Raw genomic sequence first — 21466 nt, 5'->3', positions numbered from 1 at the left:
TTAGCATAAGGTCAGTACACATATAAAGAATTTCTTCAGATAAGGTATATTTAGGTTAATGAAGTAATTGTTTTTCTGATGGCCTAAGGCCCTGTGCCTACGGGAGCTTGCTTCTGCGGATTTTGCCGCGGAAAACCTGCAGATTTATCTGGATTTTCCAGATAAATCTGCAGGTTTCAGCATGTACAGAGACTCTCCATATTATCCTATGGAACATGGGGAGTGCTGTGTCCACGTTGCGGAATGTGCGGTTGCGGAATATACTGCGGATGTCCCGAAGCCGCACATAACTGCACGTCAATTATTCCTGCGGCATTACCTGCGGAAATCCCCTGCTTACCTGCCTTGATAGCAGACACCCGGTCATTTTCCCTCGGTGTACAGGAGTAGGAAGGAGGAGGTGGGCGGGGCCTGCACAAGCTCCGGTCATGTGACAGCCAGAGCTAGTTCAGGCCCGCCCACCTTCTCCTTCACAGTGTAAACATGGCCGGAGACGAGAGAGAAGTGCTGCGTGATGGAGGTATGAACGCCCCGATCACTCAGCACTAGTGATGAGCGAGTACTAAAAAGCTCGGGTGCTCGAAGCTCGGGCCGAGCCTCCCAAGATACTCGTGTACTCGGCCCGAGCACCGAGCCCAATGTTATCCTATGGGAGACCCGAGTATTTTTGTGAAATGACCCCCCGGCAGCATGTAGAAACCCTAAAAATGTCACAAAAGTCTCAGAAGAGTGCTCAAATGACATGGCATCAGCATGGGGAAGACCCCTTGAAGCATTTATCACTCAAAAGTCACAGCTGTGAACAATTTTGTCCAAGTTTTACGCCATTTTTACGGACTCACCAGAAAACCTTCCAAAATGACACCAAAATGAATTTTCATGGCGGAAATGTTAAGGGCGCATACCCGATAGTGAGATAGAGCTGGTATATGTTACTTTTTGAGATTAATACATGAAAGATTTTACGTGAAAACCTTGTGTGGCACTCCGATGTCCAAAACGCACGTTTTGTGCTTTTTACTAACGATGTCGGTCATTTTTTTTTTCATTCTATCTCCCGTCGGTCTGTCTCTCTCTGTCTTGTCTGTCCCCCTCTCACAGTCTGTCGGTCAGTTCCCCCCCCTCTCTCTTACTTACCGTTCCCCGATCACTGCCGCGGCGCTGCACAGCTGTTCAAACTCCGGTGGCTTTTCCTCTTTTGAAAAAGCCGGCCGCTCATTAATCAATCTCGTATTCTCTGCTTTCCTGCTTTTCGGCGCCTATGATTGGTTGCAGTGAGACACGCTCCCACACTGAGTGACAGCTGTCTCACTGCACCCAATCACAGCAGCCGGTGTGTGTATACTGTGCAGTGAAATAAATAATTAAATAATTAAAAAAAACGGCGTGCGGTCCCCCCAATTTTAATACCAGCCAGATAAAGCCATACGGCTGAAGGCTGGTATTCTCAGGATGGGGAGCTCCACGTTATGGGGAGCCCCCCACCCTAACAATATCAGTCAGCAGCCGCCCAGAATTGCCGCATACATTATATGCGACAGTTCTGTGACTGTACCCGGCTCTTCCCGATTTACCCTAGTGCGTTGGCAAATCGGGGTAATAAGGAGTTAATGGCAGCCCATAGCTGCCACTAAATCCTAGATTAATCATGTCAGGTGTCTCCCTGAGATTCCTTCCATGATTAATCTGTAAATTACAGTTAAAAAACACACACACCCGAAAAATCCTTTATTAGAAATAAAAAACACTAACAAAGTCCCTCATTACCAATTTATTAACCCCGACAAACCCTCCATGTCCGGCGTACTCCACAGTCCTCCAGCGTCGCGTCCAGCTCTGCTGCATGGAAGTGACAGGAGCTGCAGAATACACCGCCGCTCCGGTCACCTCCACGCAGCTAATGAGATGAGTATAGCGATCAGCTGAGCTGTCACTGAGGTTACCTGGATCCAGCGGTGGATGCAGCGGTGGCCGCGGGTAACCTCAGTGACAGCTCAGCTGATCGCGCTACTCACCGCCGCTCCAGTCAGCTCCATGCACCAACTGAGGTGAGTATAGCGATCAGCTGCTGTCACTGAGGTTAATCGCGGCCACCGCTGGATCCAGCGGTGGCCGGGAGTTACCTGACTGACAGCAGCTGATCGCGCTATTCCCTTCATTAGCTGCGTGGAGGTGACCGGAGCGGCGGTGTCTTCTGCAGCTCCTGTCACTTCCATGCAGCAGAGCTGGACGCGACGCCGGAGTCCGTGGAGTACGCCGGACATGGAGGGTTTGTCGGGGTTAATAAATTGGTAATGAGGGACTTTGTTAGTGTTTTTTATTTCTAATAAAGGATTTTTCAGGTGTGTGTGTTTTTTAACTGTAATTTACAGATTAATCATGGAAGGAATCTCGGGGAGACGCCTGACATGATTAATCTAGGATTTAGTGGCAGCTATGGGCTGCCATTAACTCCTTATTACCCCGATTTGCCAACGCACTAGGGTAAATCGGGAAGAGCCGGGTACAGCCCCAGAACTGTCGCATATAATGTATGCGGCAATTCTGGGCAGCTGCTGACTGATATTGTTAGGGTGGGGGGCTCCCCATAACGTGGAGCTCCCCATCCTGAGAATACCAGCCTTCAGCTGTATGGCTTTATCTGGCTGGTATTAAAATTGGGGGGACCGCACGCCGTTTTTTTTAATTATTTATTTATTTATTTTACTGCACAGTATAGACCCGCCCACCGGCTGCTGTGATTGGGTGCAGTGTGACACCTGTCACTCAGCGTGGGGGCGTGTCTCACTGCAACCAATCATAGGCGCCTGTGGGCGTGGAAAGCAGGGAATATGAGATGGCTGTGTACAGAGCACAGCGCGCCCGCCGGTATAAAGGCTCGGTCACGCTGTGCGGGCCGGCCAATCACTGCAATTCCACAACTAACAGGGCTGTGGCATTGCAGTGGTCTGCCAGCCAATCCCTGCATGAGGGCTGGCTCTCAAAAGAGCGCCAACATGCAGGGATGAAGACCACGAGTAAAGCACGAGTATTGCAAAATTACTCGGTACCCGCCGAGTAGCCCGAGTACAGTGATACTCGTGCGAGTACCGAGTAGTAACAAGCATACTCGCTCATCACTACTCAGCACTTGTTCTGCATTGAGGATGCAGTGCCGAAGCCATGGTACTATATTCTCAATGCAGAATGCCCGCAGCATATCCGCAGGACATTCCGCAAATAAACCGCAGCATGGAAACAGACAAAGTTGTGCTGCGGTTTTCTGGGAGCTCCTGCGGAATGTCCTGCAGATATAACCGCAGGACACCTTCCCCGTGGGCACATAGCCTAATAGTGCTTCAAATATAACAGGGTCATGGTTATATTAGTAAATCTAGCACACGCAATCAGCTGTCAATCGCAAAACTTAATTTATATTAATCAGACGGACATAAGTGACTAAGCCTTTAAAATAATCATGATTGTGGTTTCGATTTTTCATTGATTAGCTAGAAAATAATCACTAAAGCACTACAGCATTTTTTTTTAGCGCTGGAGTTGCGCTTTAACTCTAAGCCCCCTGCCCCTGTCTTATACTCACCTTCTGGCGGCTTCACTTTTTACAGATGTCGTTTCAGTACCATGGCGCCAATCTTGTCACAGAAACATCTGACTGTCCAGAAGTCAGAAGTTACATCACAAGGTCTCAATGCAAGTCTATGAGAGCCAGAAAGAGGCTCTCAAATAGATACATTGAAGAGTGATGTCAGGCACGCTCTATGAAACCTCTGGAGCTGCTGGCAGGTCACAAATCTCCAAGACCAATTGGAGCAGCGGTGATAGAAGATGAAGCAGCTGGAAGGTGAATATAAGACAGGGGTCAGGGTACTTTGATTTAAATAGAATCTGTCACCAGGTTTTTGCCATCTAATCTGAAAGCAGCATAATGTAGAGGCAGAGATCCTAATTTCAGCGGTGTGTCAATTCCTGTGCTGCTTACTGTAGTTTTGATAAAAATCACTGTTTAACAGCAGTAGATTATCATTAGAGGACTACTTGGTGTACTGCCAGGTAGTCCAGCATATTCAAGAGCTCTGTATAATTGCTAGATCTGCAGCAGAGAAAACATTGATTTTATCAAAATGACACAGCAAACAGCTCAATAAGTGACACATCACTGGAATCAGGATCTCCATCTCTACATTATGCTGCTCTCAGATGGGTGGTTAAATCCAGAGTCACTTTAAAGCATCACTCCAGTGGTGCAATAGAAAGAAATGCTGAAATAGTGCTTTAATTACTATAGAAATGTGGTTGATGGTGCTCCATTGGCACGGCCAAACTCTCGGAGCACCGTTCCACACCCTCCTGCTTTGTTCACTAACAGCCTAACAGCACTCACTTGCTTATTACAAGCACACACTAACACTACAGGAGTGAGTAGCCATGCATATATCCCTCTCTATTGTGGCCGCTCACTCACTGATCTACAGAAGTGTAGTGTGCGACGATTTTAGAGTTCAGGCAGTGCTTGTATGGGAAAGCAAGTGCTATCAACAAGGGTGCAGCAAACACCCTAATTTGCATAATAATTAAAGATAAAGTTAGCAATAATGACAGCTGATTAGTTTTACACGGAGTTGGTGTATTTTTTGCCTTTGAGGAAGCGGTGGGGGTGAAATCAAAGTTGGTAAACGTGCCAATATTACACGACAGTTGTATGTAGCGTTTTCATGAATGTAGACTTACATCATTGAGAAGCTTATCGGCATGTGGATCCGTCTGAGACAGTTCTCGGAAGGCTTCATCACCAACAAAGCAAATTTCATGACCATCCTAGGAGACAAGAAGCAATGAATATATACAGGGCTCCAGCATCTGACCACTTACAGAATGGTAGAGAAGACACCTGAGCCACGTGCAAATCCAATCTCTCCATCCTAGCTAGATCTGGATTTGAGAAACAATAGTAATCATAAGAAAGAAGTCAGAGCTAGGTCAGATATATTGCCAAAAATGTAAGCTGTAACTTAACCTACAAGCAATGATTTAATGGCGACCCATGTAAACTGAGCTGCATATTCTGTTATAGATTATTGTAGAATAATGAGCTGCTATCAGTTTATAATGATGAAAGGAAGGAATAAAATACACTGCCATACAGAGATGGAAGCAATTTAGCAGAGCTATTACTCGGAGCCTACAGTCCAAAGCCTCCTTAGTTCATATGTCTCTTGTCCAGCAACAAATGTTAACTGGGTAATTAAAGAGGAAGAAATCATTGTGCCTTTCCTATGATCTGAGGGACTGAATCTTTCTAATCTAATAAAACCAATACTCCCTGAACCAGCAAAATCTAATAAACTGGTTTAAAACTAGGGCAGCTGGCACGGAGCCAGACGGGGTAATCTAGCCTAGGAAGTCTTGTAATCTTTAAATGCCAAAATGTTTTAGATGTTGAATGCTGCCAACAAGTCATGAAAAACATATGACCGCTATTACATTACCCCATGTTCACGAGAGCGGTGTAGTGCAGCACTGATGCTTCAGCCCAAGCCTTCACAGCTCAAGAGGAATTGGAGCGCATTTCCCCAAACCACAAAAGGCTCCTGTACATTGGAGAGCATCTTGTTTAGCAAATAAATCTAAAAAGGTGGTGATAAGTAATGGAGGGGAAATGCATTTGTATGTCTTATTTCATAAAACATTACAAAATAAAATGTAAAAGAAAAATATCAACAATTGAACACTGAAAAATAAAACTATGCATCTATATTCCAGATATCTATGTGCTACATGAGTACAATATACTTCTGAAACACGGCTGTCACACTGTCAGTGCAGCAGTATGGCTCCTCGCAGTACAGCAGAATGGCTCCTCACAGTGCAGCAGTATGCCTCCTCGCAGTGCAGCAGTATTGGTCCTCGCAGTGCAGCAGTATTGGTCCTCGCAGTGCAGCAGTATTGGTCCTCGCAGTGCAGCAGTATTGGTCCTCGCAGTGCAGCAGAATGGCTCCTCGCAGTGCAGCAGTATGCCTCCTCGTAGTGCAGCAGTATGCCTCCTCGCAGTGCAGCAGTATTGGTCCTCGCAGTGCAACAGTATGCCTCCTCGCAGTGCAACAGTATTGGTCCTCGCAGTGCAGCAGTATTGGTCCTCGCAGTGCAGCAGTATTGGTCCTCGCAGTGCAGCAGTATTGGTCCTCGCAGTGCAGCAGTATTGGTCCTCGCAGTGCAGCAGTATTGGTCCTCGCAGTGCAGCAGTATTGGTCCTCGCAGTGCAGCAGAATGGCTCCTCGCAGTGCAGCAGAATGGCTCCTCGCAGTGCAGCAGTATGGCTCCTCGCAGTGCAGCAGTATGGCTCCTCGCAGTGCAGCAGTATGCCTCCTCGCAATGCAGCAGTATGCCTCCTCGCAGTGCAGCAGTATGCCTCCTCGCAGTGCAGCAGTATTGGTCCTCGCAGTGCAGCAGTATTGGTCCTCGCAGTGCAGCAGTATTGGTCCTCGCAGTGCAGCAGTATTGGTCCTCGCAGTGCAGCAGTATTGGTCCTCGCAGTGCAGCAGTATTGGTCCTCGCAGTGCAGCAGAATGGCTCCTCGCAGTGCAGCAGAATGGCTCCTCGCAGTGCAGCAGAATGGCTCCTCGCAGTGCAGCAGAATGGCTCCTCGCAGTGCAGCAGTATGGCTCCTCGCAGTGCAGCAGTATGGCTCCTCGCAGTGCAGCAGTATGGCTCCTCGCAGTGCAGCAGAATGGCTCCTCGCAGTGCAGCAGTATGGCTCCTCGCAGTGCAGCAGTATGGCTCCTCGCAGTGCAGCAGTATTGGTCCTCGCAGTGCAGCAGTATTGGTCTTCGCAGTGCAGCAGAATGGCTCCTCGCAGTGCAGCAGAATGGCTCCTCGCAGTGCAGCAGAATAGCTCCTCGCAGTGCAGCAGAATAGCTCCTCGCAGTGCAGCAGTATTGGTCCTCGCAGTGCAGCAGTATGGCTCCTCCCAGTGCAGCAGTATGGCTCCTCCCAGTGCAGCAGTATGGCTCCTCGCAGTGCAGCAGTATGGCTCCTCGCAGTGCAGCAGTATGGCTCCTCGCAGTGCAGCAGTATGGCTCCTCGCAGTGCAGCAGTATGGCTCCTCGCAGTGCAGCAGTATGGCTCCTCGCAGTGCAGCAGTATTGGTCCTCGCAGTGCAGCAGTATGGCTACTCGCAGTGCAGCAGTATGGCTACTCGCAGTGCAGCAGTATGGCTACTCGCAGTGCAGCAGAATGGCTCCTCGCAGTGCAGCAGAATGGCTCCTCGCAGTGCAGCATTATGCCTCCTCGCAGTGCAGCAGTATTGGTCCTCGCAGTGCAGCAGTATTGGTCCTCGCAGTGCAGCAGTATTGGTCCTCGCAGTGCAGCAGAATGGCTCCTCGCAGTGCAGCAGTATGGCTCCTCGCAGTGCAGCAGTATGGCTCCTCGCAGTGCAGCAGTATGGCTCCTCGCAGTGCAGCAGAATGGCTCCTCGCAGTGCAGCAGAATGGTTCCTCGCAGTGCAGCAGAATGGCTCCTCGCAGTGCAGCAGTATGGCTCCTCACAGTGCAGCAGAATGGCTCCTCGCAGTGCAGCAGAATGGCTCCTCGCAGTGCAGCAGAATGGCTCCTCACAGTGCAGCAGAATGGCTCCTCGCAGTGCAGCAGAATGGCTCCTCGCAGTGCAGCAGTATGGCTCCTCGCAGTGCAGCAGTATGGCTCCTCGCAGTGCAGCAGTATGGCTCCTCGCAGTGCAGCAGTATGGCTCCTCGCAGTGCAGCAGTATGGCTCCTCGCAGTGCAGCAGAATGGCTCCTCGCAGTGCAGCAGTATGGCTCCTCGCAGTGCAGCAGTATGGCTCCTCGCAGTGCAGCAGTATGGCTCCTCGCAGTGCAGCAGTATGGCTCCTCGCAGTGCAGCAGAATGGCTCCTCGCAGTGCAGCAGAATGGCTCCTCGCAGTGCAGCAGTATGGCTCCTCACAGTGCAGCAGTATGGCTCCTCGCAGTGCAGCAGTATGGCTCCTCGCAGTGCAGCAGTATGGCTCCTCGCAGTGCAGCAGTATGGCTCCTCGCAGTGCAGAAGTATGGCTCCTCGCAGTGCAGCAGTATGGCTCCTCGCAATGCAGCAAAATGGCTCCTCGCAGTGCAGCAAAATGGCTCCTCGCAGTGCAGCAGTATTGGTCCTCGCAGTGCAGCAGTATTGGTCCTCGCAGTGCAGCAGAATGGCTCCTCGCAGTGCAGCAGAATGGCTCCTCGCAGTGCAGCAGAATGGCTCCTCGCAGTGCAGCAGTATGGCTCCTCGCAGTGCAGCAGTATGGCTCCTCGCAGTGCAGCAAAATGGCTCCTCGCAGTGCAGCAGAATGGCTCCTCGCAGTGCAGCAGTATGGCTCCTCGCAGTGCAGCAGTATGGCTCCTCGCAGTGCAGCAGAATGGCTCCTCGCAGTGCAGCAGAATGGCTCCTCGCAGTGCAGCAGAATGGCTCCTCGCAGTGCAGCAGTATGGCTCCTCGCAGTGCAGCAGTATGGCTCCTCGCAGTGCAGCAGTATGGCTCCTCGCAGTGCAGCAGTATGGCTCCTCGCAGTGCAGCAGTATTGGTCCTCGCAGTGCAGCAGTATTGGTCCTCGCAGTGCAGCAGTATGGCTCCTCGCAGTGCAGCAGTATGGCTCCTCGCAGTGCAGCAGTATGGCTCCTCGCAGTGCAGCAGTATGGCTCCTCGCAATGCAGCAGAATGGCTCCTCGCAGTGCAGCAGAATGGCTCCTCGCAGTGCAGCAGAATGGCTCCTCGCAGTGTAGCAGTATGGCTCCTCGCAGTGCAGCAGTATGCCTCCTCGCAGTGCAGCAGTATTGGTCCTCGCAGTGCAGCAGTATTGGTCCTCGCAGTGCAGCAGTATTGGTCCTCGCAGTGCAGCAGTATTGGTCCTCGCAGTGCAGCAGAATGGCTCCTCGCAGTGCAGCAGAATGGCTCTTCGCAGTGCAGAATGGCTCCTCGCAGTGCAGAATGGCTCCTCGCAGTGCAGCAGTATTGGTCCTCGCAGTGCAGCAGTATGGCTCCTCGCAGTGCAGCAGTATGGCTCCTCGCAATGTAGCAGAATGGCTCCTCGCAGTGCAGCAGTATGGCTCCTCGCAGTGCAGCAGTATGGCTCCTCGCAGTGCAGCAGTATGGCTCCTCGCAGTGCAGCAGTATGGCTCCTCGCAGTGCAGCAGTATGGCTCCTCGCAGTGCAGCAGTATGGCTCCTCGCAGTGCAGCAGTATGGCTCCTCGCAGTGCAGCAGTATGGCTCCTCGCAGTGCAGCAGTATGGCTCCTCGCAGTGCAGCAGTATGGCTCCTCACTGTGCCACGCCTGTTATCTCTCTACTGGGTACAGGAGGCTACAAGACAGATGTGCTCTACAGCAACTGTGAGTGGTCATTAGCAACCAGAGCTCCTAGCAGCAGTTCACAAGCCAGCAGGAATTAACTCCTACTGGACTGATGACAAGTGAACATGAAACAGCTGATGACCGCCTCTGACTGAGCAAATAAGAGACATTAGATTGCATGTCAGACTGCAGTGTGAACAGAGTCCGACGCCGCCATGACACCCCGCGATTGCAGAGCAGAACACCACATGACAGTTTCTGGAAGAAAGCAGGAGTGCTTTTGTACCCCATTAACTTCTTGACTCCTGTGTCAATTTTCGTTTTTATGTTTGCATTTTTCCCTTTGTTTGTTCCAAGTATCATAACGTTTTATTTTTAATTTTACCATTGTATGCTATCAGTTTTGCATATGGACAGCACACAGGCTGATTATACACTCGTCTGAACGAGACCTAAGGAGAAGCTGTGATATGAGTGAATTGCTGTTTTTAGCCGCCTTCTCCTCAGGCTGCTTCATACAAGAATCCATCTTCCATCTCTTGTTCCCCAAGTATATTCAGTCTGATGACATCTGCACCTCCACAGTCTAGGAGGATAAAAGGATCTCCGCTGGGCTTACGCCTCTCTAGGGGTCCTTGCACACAGGGGTATCTCCTAGCTACTAAGCAGGAAGTCTTACACAGCTATCAAAAGCCTCTCTTTCTTAAAAGGCCAAAGCTATGATCACTAAATTTGAAAATATTTTGTTAGTTTTCTCAATTATATACAGTATATTGGAGAAAGTTTTAATACTTTGGTCTCATTTTACATCATTAAGTTTTCCAGGGGGTTTATTGCCTCTTTAAAGGGGTAGATATAAAAAAATAAATAAATAAAAAAAAAAAAAAATTGTACTTTCCTTGCTATCATACACTATGAAGCTGGCCACTGCAGGTCTAGTATCTTTAGAACACTTGTAGATCAATAAAATAATAGCTGCTCTCATGCCTCTTATATGGGACATTAAGTCACAGGCTAGTGTAAAGTTCCGTGCAGCAGCAGAGAACAGAGGGCGTAGCGGGGACGAGGCCGCTGGCTCCATGCGCTTCCTACCTGTCATGCCACGACCACGCCCCCTGCTGTTAGACTTGATAGAAGTAAGTATCAGGAACCAGGCAGGTAGGAAGAGCATGGAGTCGGCGGCCACGCCCCCGCTACACCCCCTGTTCTCCGCTGCAGCACGGAGCTTTACACTGGCCTGTGACGTAATGTCCCATAGGTGAGTGGTGAGGGGTGAGGAGCAGCTACTATTTTATTGATTTACAAATGATCTAAAGATACTAGAACTACAGTGGTCAGCTTCATAGTGTATGATGGCAGGAACAGCACAAACATTTTTTTTTCTCCCCAGAGTACCCCTTTAATATCTATTGGTAACACAATTACTCACCGGATCAGCCAAAATAACAACTTGAACTGTTGCTTTTCCAGGAGTATCCAAGCTTACAAGGGGAGTCAAGATCTTTTGATTCTCTCTTTTCATAGTTTCCTCAATAGTTGCAAGCTGTGGAGAAAAAAAAATGAAAATGAATACCAACTAAGAGATAAATTATAAAATATCTGGAATTTTACAGCCTGATAAAAAGATAAAGACTAGCGATGGGTGAACCCGAACTCTAAAGTTCGGGGCTCGTACCGAACACAGTGTTCGTGCACAAGGACCCGATCACAAGCTTTGTGTTACCGTTTGGGTTCAGGTGCTATAGAAAAAAAAAAACCTCCAACGTAGTCCAAAGGTGAGCATCTCTTCAGCTGTGCTCCATCTGTGTGAGGAGACAAACACAGGTCTGCTCACACAGATAAGCAGGCAGTCAGCGGTGCCCCCGGGTAACCTCCACTGACTACAGGACCTTCCATGACCAGTCTGGTGTGAATGTTGTTGTGACGTCACTGCAACACTGCCGTAAGTGAGCGCTTGTCGGTGGTGAAGTCAGCTGTGCCCTCGGTTAACCTCGACTCTGACATCAGCGCTCTCACTCCCGACAAGCGCTCACTTTACAGCAGTGTTGCAGTGACATTGGTCGAGGTTACCCGGGGGCACAGCTGACCGGCCTCAGCTGTGCACGGGTGAAGTCTCTTTCAGCTCTCAGCTGAGTCTGTGTGAGCAGACCTGTGTTTGTCTTCTCGCACAGATATAGCAGAGCGGAAGATGTTCGACCACCTTTGGACTACATTGGAGGTTTTTTTTTGGGTAATAAAGATGGAGTCCTAAATGTTTTTTGTTTTATTTGTAATAAAATATTTTTTCTGTGTTGTTGTTTTAGTTTACTGTTAAAATAATAGACAATTACAGACGCTGTCACAGAGTGGTGATTGGATGCTGAAGTAACCTGAAACCAGCCCATACATTCTAGCATCTAGAATGTATGGGCAGATTCCATGTTACTCCAACAGCCAATCACAGATGCCCATTCTGTGTGACACTGTCTGTGATTGGCTGTTGGGTCCCTCATACATATAGTAGTGCAAAAAAATAAATAATTTACAAAAAAATGACGTAGCGCTCCACGGCAGTGCATATAAAGCGGACAGCTACGGGCTGCAACCCCCATCTGCCTGGCTTTACCTTGGCTGGCAATCAAAATACAGAGAAGCCCATTAATTAAAAAAATGATTTAAAAAAATAATTAAAAAAAAATGCATGGTCTTACGCCATATTTTGATCGCCAGTCAGGTAAAACCAGGCAGCTGGGGGCTGGGATTCTCCGCAGCCGCCCCTGGTAATGGCGCATTGTTTCTTAGTGCCATTTCCAGGCTCTTTACCCGACTCGTCTAGTGGCCCTGATGGCGGTGGCATGCTGGGTAAATACCAGCTTTGTATTCTCAGCTGGTACTAAGACCGAAATTCATGGTGTCACGCCAAATTAGACATGGCCACCATGAATTTCTAGTAAACAGTAAAAAGAAAACAGAACACAGCATTTTTTTTATTAGACATAAACCAAAAAAAAAAACCATTTAGAGACTCCATCTTTATTATATAAAAAAAAAATCTTTATAGTCCAACGTAGTCCACAGGTAGAGCCATGTCAGCTCTGCTTCATCCCTCTGTACAGACAAACATCTATACAGAGTGATAAGCAGGCTGACAGTGAAGGTAAGCACACACGGCGAGAAAAACGGGAGTTAGTGGAATGCGATTAAAAAAAAAAAATCACATTGGGCCCACTCCCATGAGCGATTTTTTTCTCAGCCCTAATCGGACCGAGAAAACAATCGCAGCATGCTGCGGGTGGAATGCGATCCTGTTTCACTAGCACCCATTTAAGTCTATGAGTGCGAGAGAAACATCGCATTGCTCTCGCCTTAGACCGGTCTAATGTGAGTGCAGTGCGAGAATCGCATCAGCTGACAATGGAGGAGATAACTCCCTGCCTCTCCTCTGCAGCGTGGAACACAAATGGGCGAACATGAACATCGGGAGGTTTGCCCATCACTACTAAAGACTACTTATGCTGCATTTCTTTTTGCCATGAGACAAACAAAAACAAAAACATTTTGTAGGAATTTTTTTGCTAGGTCTATTGTTGGCCCTAAGCACATAGATCTCACATGGCCTAAAATTTAAAGAAAATCCATCAGAAGGATTGCCCTCCCCCCAGCCAAACTTTTTATATGGTCATGCTGTTTCTCTGAAAGATACTGTTATCCACTTCTTTATTTAGGTAATGTGTTGCGACTAAGAAATGGCTGTTATAATTCCTATGCAAATTAGGCTTAAGTGCTCTGGGCGAGTCGAAGCACTTCCAGAGCCTTTGTCTTCCTGACTAGAGATGAGCAGATCTGCTGCAGTTCAGGTTCAGCGGGTTCAGCCAGACTTTAGAAAACGTTTTGTTCTGAACCCAGACTTGACCTGAATTCCATTGGAACTCTCTGATTGGGCAATTCAGTCTCACTTATCTCTATCCCGACTACTCCCAGTCCCTTTCCAACTTCCTCTGCTTAACTGCCTGTTTGCTTGTCTACACAGTCAGTGTGCTATCAGTCAGGCAGAGGAAGATAGGACTGGGTGGGGAATACAGCGAGTAAGTAAAAAACTTGGGAAATACTTTGCCACTTCCAGAGCATTTAATTCTCATTTGCATATGAATTAAAACAATTATATTTTAGTCAGGGAGCAACAGAGATTAACATGACCATTTAAACAGATTTGGTTGGAGGGTGGATCGTGCTACCAGATTCCCATTAATGCAACACTTAAACTGAATAGTCCTGCACTATTACAAAATTTTGGTCTCTAGTGGTGCTTCTAATGCTTCTAATCTTAGTTCCCTGCCCTTACTCTCATACTCATCAGCCACTGTCTTCCCCTTCTATCGCCACCACTCCTGTAGCTCTCAGGCCGTTTATGACTTGTCGGATCTCTCCAGTGTTTCATGGACAAAGCTGGAGGTCACTCTTCTATACAAGTCTATAAGAGTCTTGTTCTGGCTCGAATAAACTTGAATTGAGAGCTTGTGACATAACTTCTGACATCTGGAAAGTCTAAAGTTACTATCACAAGAAGCCACAACGGGATCGGAGTGCCGATAATAAAAGGATGGAAATGCTGGAGGGTGAATATAAAACCGGGGACAGGGACATTAAATTAACAGTACCACTACAGTGGTAAGAAGAAAAAACAATGGACTGATACTTAAAAAAATATATTCAATTGAAGAATATAATTATACTACAATACGATTAAAATATTAAAGAGTTACTAATAAAAATAATGAAAAAAAAAACAAAAAACAAACAATTCTAACCTCATCTTTTGGACAAGCAAACGCAATTCGTCCAAATGCTGCAGCATGATCCACCGATCCTCCGATATCCTGCAGCTCCAGCTTGCACTGCAAAATGACACCTATATTAGTTGTATTTTCCCCATTTTTTGGAAGTTGATACAGGAAATATATGGTGTCCTACAATCTGAAGAAAACTCAAAACTAGTGCAGAGCTAAAGTGGATGTGGAAGTGATAACATCTAGATTGCTTCTTTCGCCTTCATATAAAGCCTGCTTTACACGGGACGACCGATCGTGCGATTTCACAATCGATCGTACCTGCCCCCGTCGTTTGTGCGTCACGGGCAAATCGCTAACCGTGTCACAGAAAGTTGTGAAACCCCCGTCACACGTACTTACCTGCTGAGCGACCTCGCTGTGGGCGGCAAACGTCCACTTCCTGAATGGGGAGGGACGTTTGGCGTCACAGCGACGTCACACAGCCGCCGGCCAATAGAAGCGGAGGGGCGGAGATGAGCGGGACGAAAACATCCCGCCCACCTCCTTCCTTTCGCATAGCCGGCGGGAGCCGTGGGAAGCAGGTAAGCAGAGTTCATCGCTCCCGGGGTGTCACACGGAGTGACGTGTGCTGCCAAGGGAGTGATGAAGAACCAGCACAAGTAAAAATAAACTATATTATGAAACTGAGCAACGAGTACACGACTCACGATTTGTAAGCAATACTGCATCGCTCAGAGGTTTCACACGAGACGACGTCGTGTATCATGCCGGATGTGCATCACGAAAACCGTGACCCCGACGATGCATCGCACGATCCGTCGTCTCGTGTAAAGCCTGCTTTAGTCAGGTAGGAGTATTGGCAGTACTTTTACTTGGTTGGCGTTTATTCTTGGAAACAGTGTTGTCCTGATGCATATTGCAGACACGTAATGAGAGGTCTGTTATATTCTGTGTTACCTGCTAATAATATGGCTCCACATAACTTTTTGGTGTAACAGACAAGTGGATTGTTTCTATATAGAGAATTCTTTGTAGTTCAGATCCACTTTATACAGAAACAAAATGTCAGTCCTATATTAGCCAATGGCATAACCTGTATTATTCTCTACCTGATTGTCTGCATAACCCAACAGAATTCGCTTTTTGGCCTTATCCTCCTGATAGACTCTCAGGCCTAACAAGTCAGACCAGTACGCAGTAGACTTTTGTAGATTGGATACAGCAACAGTCACTTTCTGCACTGGATCTGGAAAAAAATTGCATAAATTATTAAGAAAACATACTTTTATAGCTGAATTCTAAATAATGTACAAATATTAACAGTGATTTGTTAAAGTTGAGAATAACAGTCTGCTGTTCTCAGATGTTCGTAATACATGTGTCTTTTTGCACCTGATATAGAACTAACATAACATAAACATAAAAGGTCTGCAGTTTATTCTAACTGAGGCCTGTGTTAATCTAAGGCTATGTGCACACGCTGCGTTCTGACTTGAGAAATAAACTGCAGCGTTTTGACAACTGTAAACACTGCGTTTGACAAAAAAAAATGCATCCAAAACGCATGCATTTTGATGGTGCGGTCCCACTCGGCTATGCTACATCCCCATTGAGCATGGCTGGCTGTGAGACAGAGCCGCGCAATGAGAATGAAGTCGGATGAACTTTACCTGACTTCATTGTCATCGCGCTGATCTGACTCTGTGTCTCAGCCTGAGTGACTGAAGTGAGCCGCGCGATCGCTCAGGTTACCTGCGGCCAGCTGTAGTCCTCCACCCGAGACCGCAAATCACCTGAGTGAGAGCATCGCTGATTGCGCGGCTCAGTTCAGTCACTAGGGCGACTTGCTGTCACAGTTGGAGGATCCAGCAGTGGCCGCCCATGGGTAACCTGAGTGACGTTATCGCTGATATAGCAACTCACTGCAGTTGCTCTTTGGAGCTCACAGCTAGCGGTCGTGCTCTATGGCTGCTCGCTGTCAGCTTCCAATGTAGCAGAGCGGAAAGTGTCGTGGGACCTCGTGTTGGCTACGTTGGACCCGGATGGGTGTTTGGGGATTAATAAAGTGGTGAAAGAGGGTGGTTTTTTTGTCATTTATTCCAAATAAAGGATTTTTTGTGTGTATGTGTTTTTTTTCTTTAACTTACAGGTTAATCATGGAAGGTGTCTCAGATGCCTGCCATGATTAACCTAGGAATTAGTGGCAGCTATGGGCTGCCATTAACTCCATATTACCCCAATTGCTATCGCACCAGGGCAATTCGGGAAGAGCCGGGTAAAGTCCCAGAACTGTCGCATCTAATGGATGCGGCAATTCCGGGGCGGCTGCTGCCTGATTTTTTAGGCTGGGGGGCAGCCTATAAACGATAGGACCTGATCTGCAATACTAACATCAGCGACAATGGTTAATAACATCAAAGTGGTGGAAAACTCCTTTAAGAACATCTGAAACTGGTCTAATAAGTGTTTACCTGTGTTGGGTTGAGTTTGGTCTTCTAAAAAGAACTTATAACCTCCAGGGGCTTCAGTCTGGAACAGTCCAGGTGATACTTCGGATAGTGGCCAGTTCCTCTGTTTGGCATTGAGAATTGCTTGACTGGACTTTAATGTGAGTCCCTAATGATATGAAGGCTAAAGTCACATGAACATATAAAAAATAACCCAAATTTCAGGACGATTTTGTATCTTTATTGTTATCCTTATTACATATATTTTTATACATCAGCAGTAAATAAAATTCACATCACCAAATACAGTTTCCTGTAAATAATGGCAAAATATCTGCAAAAATCGGATGCTAAATGGTTGATATATCTGGAATATAATTTTTTACGCACCCATAGTCACATCCAATATACTGAAAAAATATTGATTTTTTTCAGCCTAACATTTGATCAGTCTATGAAAAGTCATCTGGGCATCTCTACTGTCTGATATTGGACGACTGCTGTCAGTTATTTCAGAAAACAGCACTTGGACAGAATACATGGTCTTGTTAATTGTAGCCAAATAGAGGGCATAAAGAAACATCTTCAGTCCCTTCAGGAAACTCATGTACATGTAAAGAATTAAACTACAATGACTATAAAGAGTGTTCACAGAAACATATCACCTACGTAATTAGGAGGCCAGGAAGCGTTACACATACCAAGAAATCATTGCCGAGACGGTACTCCCCAACTCCATAGTTGTAGGTCAGCTCAACAACAAAGTGGCTGTCTTCAGACCCAAAGCCTATCATAGTTTTACTCCATTTCCCATCATAGGGGCTGTAATTATGTACAATAGATTGAAGTTGAATACAGTAATAATAAATATAGTGACAGAAATCATGAGAGCTTAACGTGATTTAGTAAATAGCCGTTCTTAAATTGTCTTCAGCTTGGTCTTTTATTTTACCTTTCACCATCTCCGCCTTACGTTACTAAGAAATAGCATAATACATTTTTTTTTATAAACTTAACAGAAAAGTGCAATAGAACAGGAGTCACTGGTGCATCATTATCCCAACTCCATTACTAACAGCCAGTAATGTCTCATCTCCATACCCATTGCAGGTGGCCTTGCACCCTTCTTCAAATTCTTCATGTCGTAATACCTGAAACAAGCAGAATATGCATATTAGGATTCAGTCTCCGTCCTTAGACTTAAGGCCGCTTTACACGCAACGACATCGCTAACGAGATGTCGTTGGGGTCACGGAATTCATGACGCACATCCGGCCTCGTTAGCGACGTCGTTGCGTGTGAAACGCACGACCGACCGTTAATGATCAAAATTACTTACCTTATCGTTGACGTGTCGTTCCTTTCCCGATTATCGTTGATTGTTGCAGGCCGCAGGTTGCTCGTCGTTCCTGCGGCAGCACACATTGCTATGTGTGACACCGCAGGAACGAGGAACATCCCCGTACCTGCGTCCTCTGGCAATGAAGAAGGAAGGAGGTGGGCGGGATGTTCCGCCCGCTCATCTCCGCCCCTCCGCTTCTATTGGGCGGCCGCTTAGTGAAGTCGCTGTAACGCCGCACGAACCGCCCCCTTAGAAAAGAGGCGGTTCGCCAGCCACAGCGACGTTGCTAGGCAGGTATGTGTGATGGGTGTTAGCGATATTGTGCGCCATAAGCAGCGATTTGCCCGTGACGCACAACCGACAGGGGCGGGTACGCTCGCTAGCGATATCGATATCGCAGCGTGTAAAGTGCCCTTAAGGCTACGATATAAGATTGTAATGTGACACTACTACATCACAAGTGAGGATACAACATCCAGTCAAAATTATTTTATATCAAAGATATATGTGAGAAGATCACATTGGTGAAGTTTATGATCCTGTAAATCCATCTTAAAAAAATGTCTAAAACCAAATGGATGAAAAAAAATCATCATATAGTTGGTGTGAAGATGCACAGGGAGCCACTGGTAAATGGTTGATGAAAACACATATGCCCCATCCATCACAGACTAATGATGGCTGAATACAACGATACACACATGCTGGGCCCATAGTCTAATGTGTATGGGGGCCATGGATAAATGATTGTTAGGAGAGTTAAAGTGGTATTCCCCATAATAATATTAGCAATTACCCCCCCTTAGAAAGATGGCTCTATCAGGAGAACTATGTTTCTTATCTCATGTGCAGGGTATTATAGCTTAGGTATCCATGGTTACGACCACTCATATAGTGAGAGTTAATTAGTTGCTCATGGCCGTAATTATGGATACCTAAGCTGCAATACCCTACACATGAGGTAACAGACAAAGCTATATCAGGAGAACTTTACTATCGTCTAATTGGAGGTAATTGATAATATTATTATTATGCCTACTAAATATTGGGATAGGATCTTGGAGATGGGCATACTCTTCAGATTACGGATCCTTTTGTTCTCCAGGAGGTAAGCCAGTGGTGACTCACTGATAAGAGAACACCATAGTGCTTGGCTGAACAAGGACTCCTGTATATGGGGAAGCTGACAGAGATGGACCATCATTTGGCCAACAGCCATCTAATGTGTAAGGAGAGCTGAACAATATAGCGCAGATTAGTTCGGACCACACAGCCCTTTGGCAGTTCCAGTGTGAACCGCGGACCAGGACAGTCAAAGAGCTGGATACAGTAGCGTCCCGCACCACACTGCCAAAACACCCTGCTCGGGGTCTCTTCCACCGATATCTGCATCTTCAGAACCCAATACCAGTGAAAACTATGATGAAACAGAGAGTCGTTCCATCATGGAGCCTGTCTGAGAGCACATCTGACACAGTGACGACACTACATCACGCCAGCGTGTCTCAGTACAGTATAGACCAGAGAAGCGGTGGAATGGGCATAGGCAAGTACCCTTTTTTGTTGTTTTTTTTGTTTAAGTTGCCATTACATTGCGGGAAACTCTGGGAGCATAAGGCCCTGTGCGCACTTGCCGGTTTTTGCCGCGGATTTCCTGCGGTTTTGCTGCATGTTTCGCTGAACGTTATGTTCATAACATCTCTGCAGTGATTCACCAGAAAAACCTATGGGAAAAAAAAATGCTGTGCGCACTATGCGGATTTTGACAGCTGCATGTTTTGCTGCGGGATTCCCACAGCAAAAACAATTGCATGTCACTTCTTTTCCGCACGTCGCTGCGGGATTTCACTCCATTTACTGTAATGTAATTGTGAAATCCCGCAGGGAATAACGCAGGTAGCAAATTCTGTGCGGTTCATTGTGTTTTCCTGTGTTATTCCCTCCGGTATTTCGTGGTTTCGGGACATAATGTTCAGCACTGTCTGCGGTTTGCAGGGAAGTGATGTCATTATGACAGGAAGAGGAAGCGGAGCAGAGAGTAAACACACAGAGATCAGACACAGACATAGAACACACACAGATTACACTCACACACATACACAGACATATAGAATACACATACAAATCAAACGGACATATAGAAAGAAAAAAAACACGTGGGCTCCTCCGTATTTTTACCGTCCAGTCACGGTAAGCACACAGCGGCGGCCCGGTATTCTCAGGCTGGGGAGGGCGAGGGCAGGGTTAATGCCCCCCCCCCTCCCGCAGCCGAGATTGTCAGCCCGCAGCTGCCCCGGGACTGTCGCATCCATTATGCGGCAGTCCCGGAGTGTCCCCGGCTCTTCCTGTTGCCGTGATGTGGTGGCAATCAGGGTAATATAATGAGTTAATGGCAGCGCATCGCCGCCACTAAGTCCAGGCTTAATCAGGTCAGCGTCTATGAGACAGCTGACATGATCAACCCGTAAGTAAAGTGAATAAACACACACCGAAAAATCCTTTATTTTAAATAAAACACAAAAAAGCCCGTTTCACCCCTTTTATGAACCCCCCCGAAACACACAGCTCCGGCGTAATCCACGCCCTACGATGCTTGCATCCAGCTGCGTCTGACACACTGCTGAATGCAGCCTCGCAACGAGACAGCAGAGGTAACCACAGGGCATTTCCCACGGCCGGTAATGTGAACTCACTACCGACCGTGAGAAATGTAGCGTGTGCTCACAGGGACTATCTATCCCTCTATCTATTCTTCTGTCTATTTACCGATGTACTTTCTATCTCAGAAGGAAATGACTTTTTTTTTTTCCAATGTGCTTTATTGCATTGAATGCATTAAAACACATGTACCAACCCGCACGCGGCAAAACTGCGGCAATACCGCGAACACTACCGCGGTAAAACCGAAGCAAACCGCATGCGGTTTTCGGGTGAGGTTTGCTGCGATTTTTTACCGTGGGTGCGGTAATCTTTCAGACCCTGCGGAATTTTCTTAAGAAAATTCCGTTTTCCAGTGCGCACAGGGCCTAATACTGCGCAAGTGGGCTGTGTGGGGACATAATACTGTGCAAGTGGGAAGTGGTGACATTCTACATGGGGGGCCATGCTGGGACATACTATGTGAGGGGACATCATACTATTTGATGGGCTCTGTGGAGACATCATACTGTGTGTGAAGAAGGTGACAGCATCTTTTGTGTTGGGAGGTGTTGATCAAGGTAAAATGGCTGAATATCAGGAGCAGTAGGATTTACAGATTTTTATGAAAAGCAGTAAATTATAAAGTGTTGATTAACTGCTACATATAAGAATACACGTTACAATAAGCCCCAACCATAACATGTAATAGCAGTGGCAACTAATCAACAAGACAGAATATCAAGTGATAACATTATAAAACAATAATAATGAGCAGAATTAGGGTACCTTCACACTTAGCGATGCAGCAGCGATCCGACCAGCGATCTGACCTAGTCAGGATCGCTGCTGCATCGCTACATGGTCGCTGGTGAGCTGTCAAACAGGCAGATCTCACCAGCGACCAGTGAACAGCCTCCAGCCAGCAGCGACGTGC

The 21466-nt window shown here is 47.1% G+C and overlaps 1 protein-coding gene across 1 annotated transcript in view; it reads right to left on the bottom strand.

Moving 5' to 3' along the window:
- GLOD4 (glyoxalase domain containing 4) overlaps nt 1-21466 on the bottom strand; it is a 30993-nt gene that overhangs the window by 7766 nt on the left and 1761 nt on the right. The window contains exons 2-8 of the mRNA XM_075334214.1: nt 17652-17701; nt 17252-17372; nt 16575-16719; nt 15213-15349; nt 14122-14208; nt 10764-10877; nt 4729-4815 (exon numbers count right to left, since the gene is read on the bottom strand). Of these exons, the coding sequence (XP_075190329.1) occupies nt 4729-4815; nt 10764-10877; nt 14122-14208; nt 15213-15349; nt 16575-16719; nt 17252-17372; nt 17652-17701 (741 nt within the window). The remainder of the gene's footprint in view (nt 1-4728; nt 4816-10763; nt 10878-14121; nt 14209-15212; nt 15350-16574; nt 16720-17251; nt 17373-17651; nt 17702-21466) is intronic.

This window comes from Anomaloglossus baeobatrachus, chromosome 2, assembly GCF_048569485.1.
Source record: "Anomaloglossus baeobatrachus isolate aAnoBae1 chromosome 2, aAnoBae1.hap1, whole genome shotgun sequence".
Taxonomy (NCBI): domain Eukaryota; kingdom Metazoa; phylum Chordata; class Amphibia; order Anura; family Aromobatidae; genus Anomaloglossus; species Anomaloglossus baeobatrachus.
The sequence above is the reverse complement of the archived record's forward strand: the minus strand, read 5'-3'. Positions and strand labels throughout refer to the sequence as shown.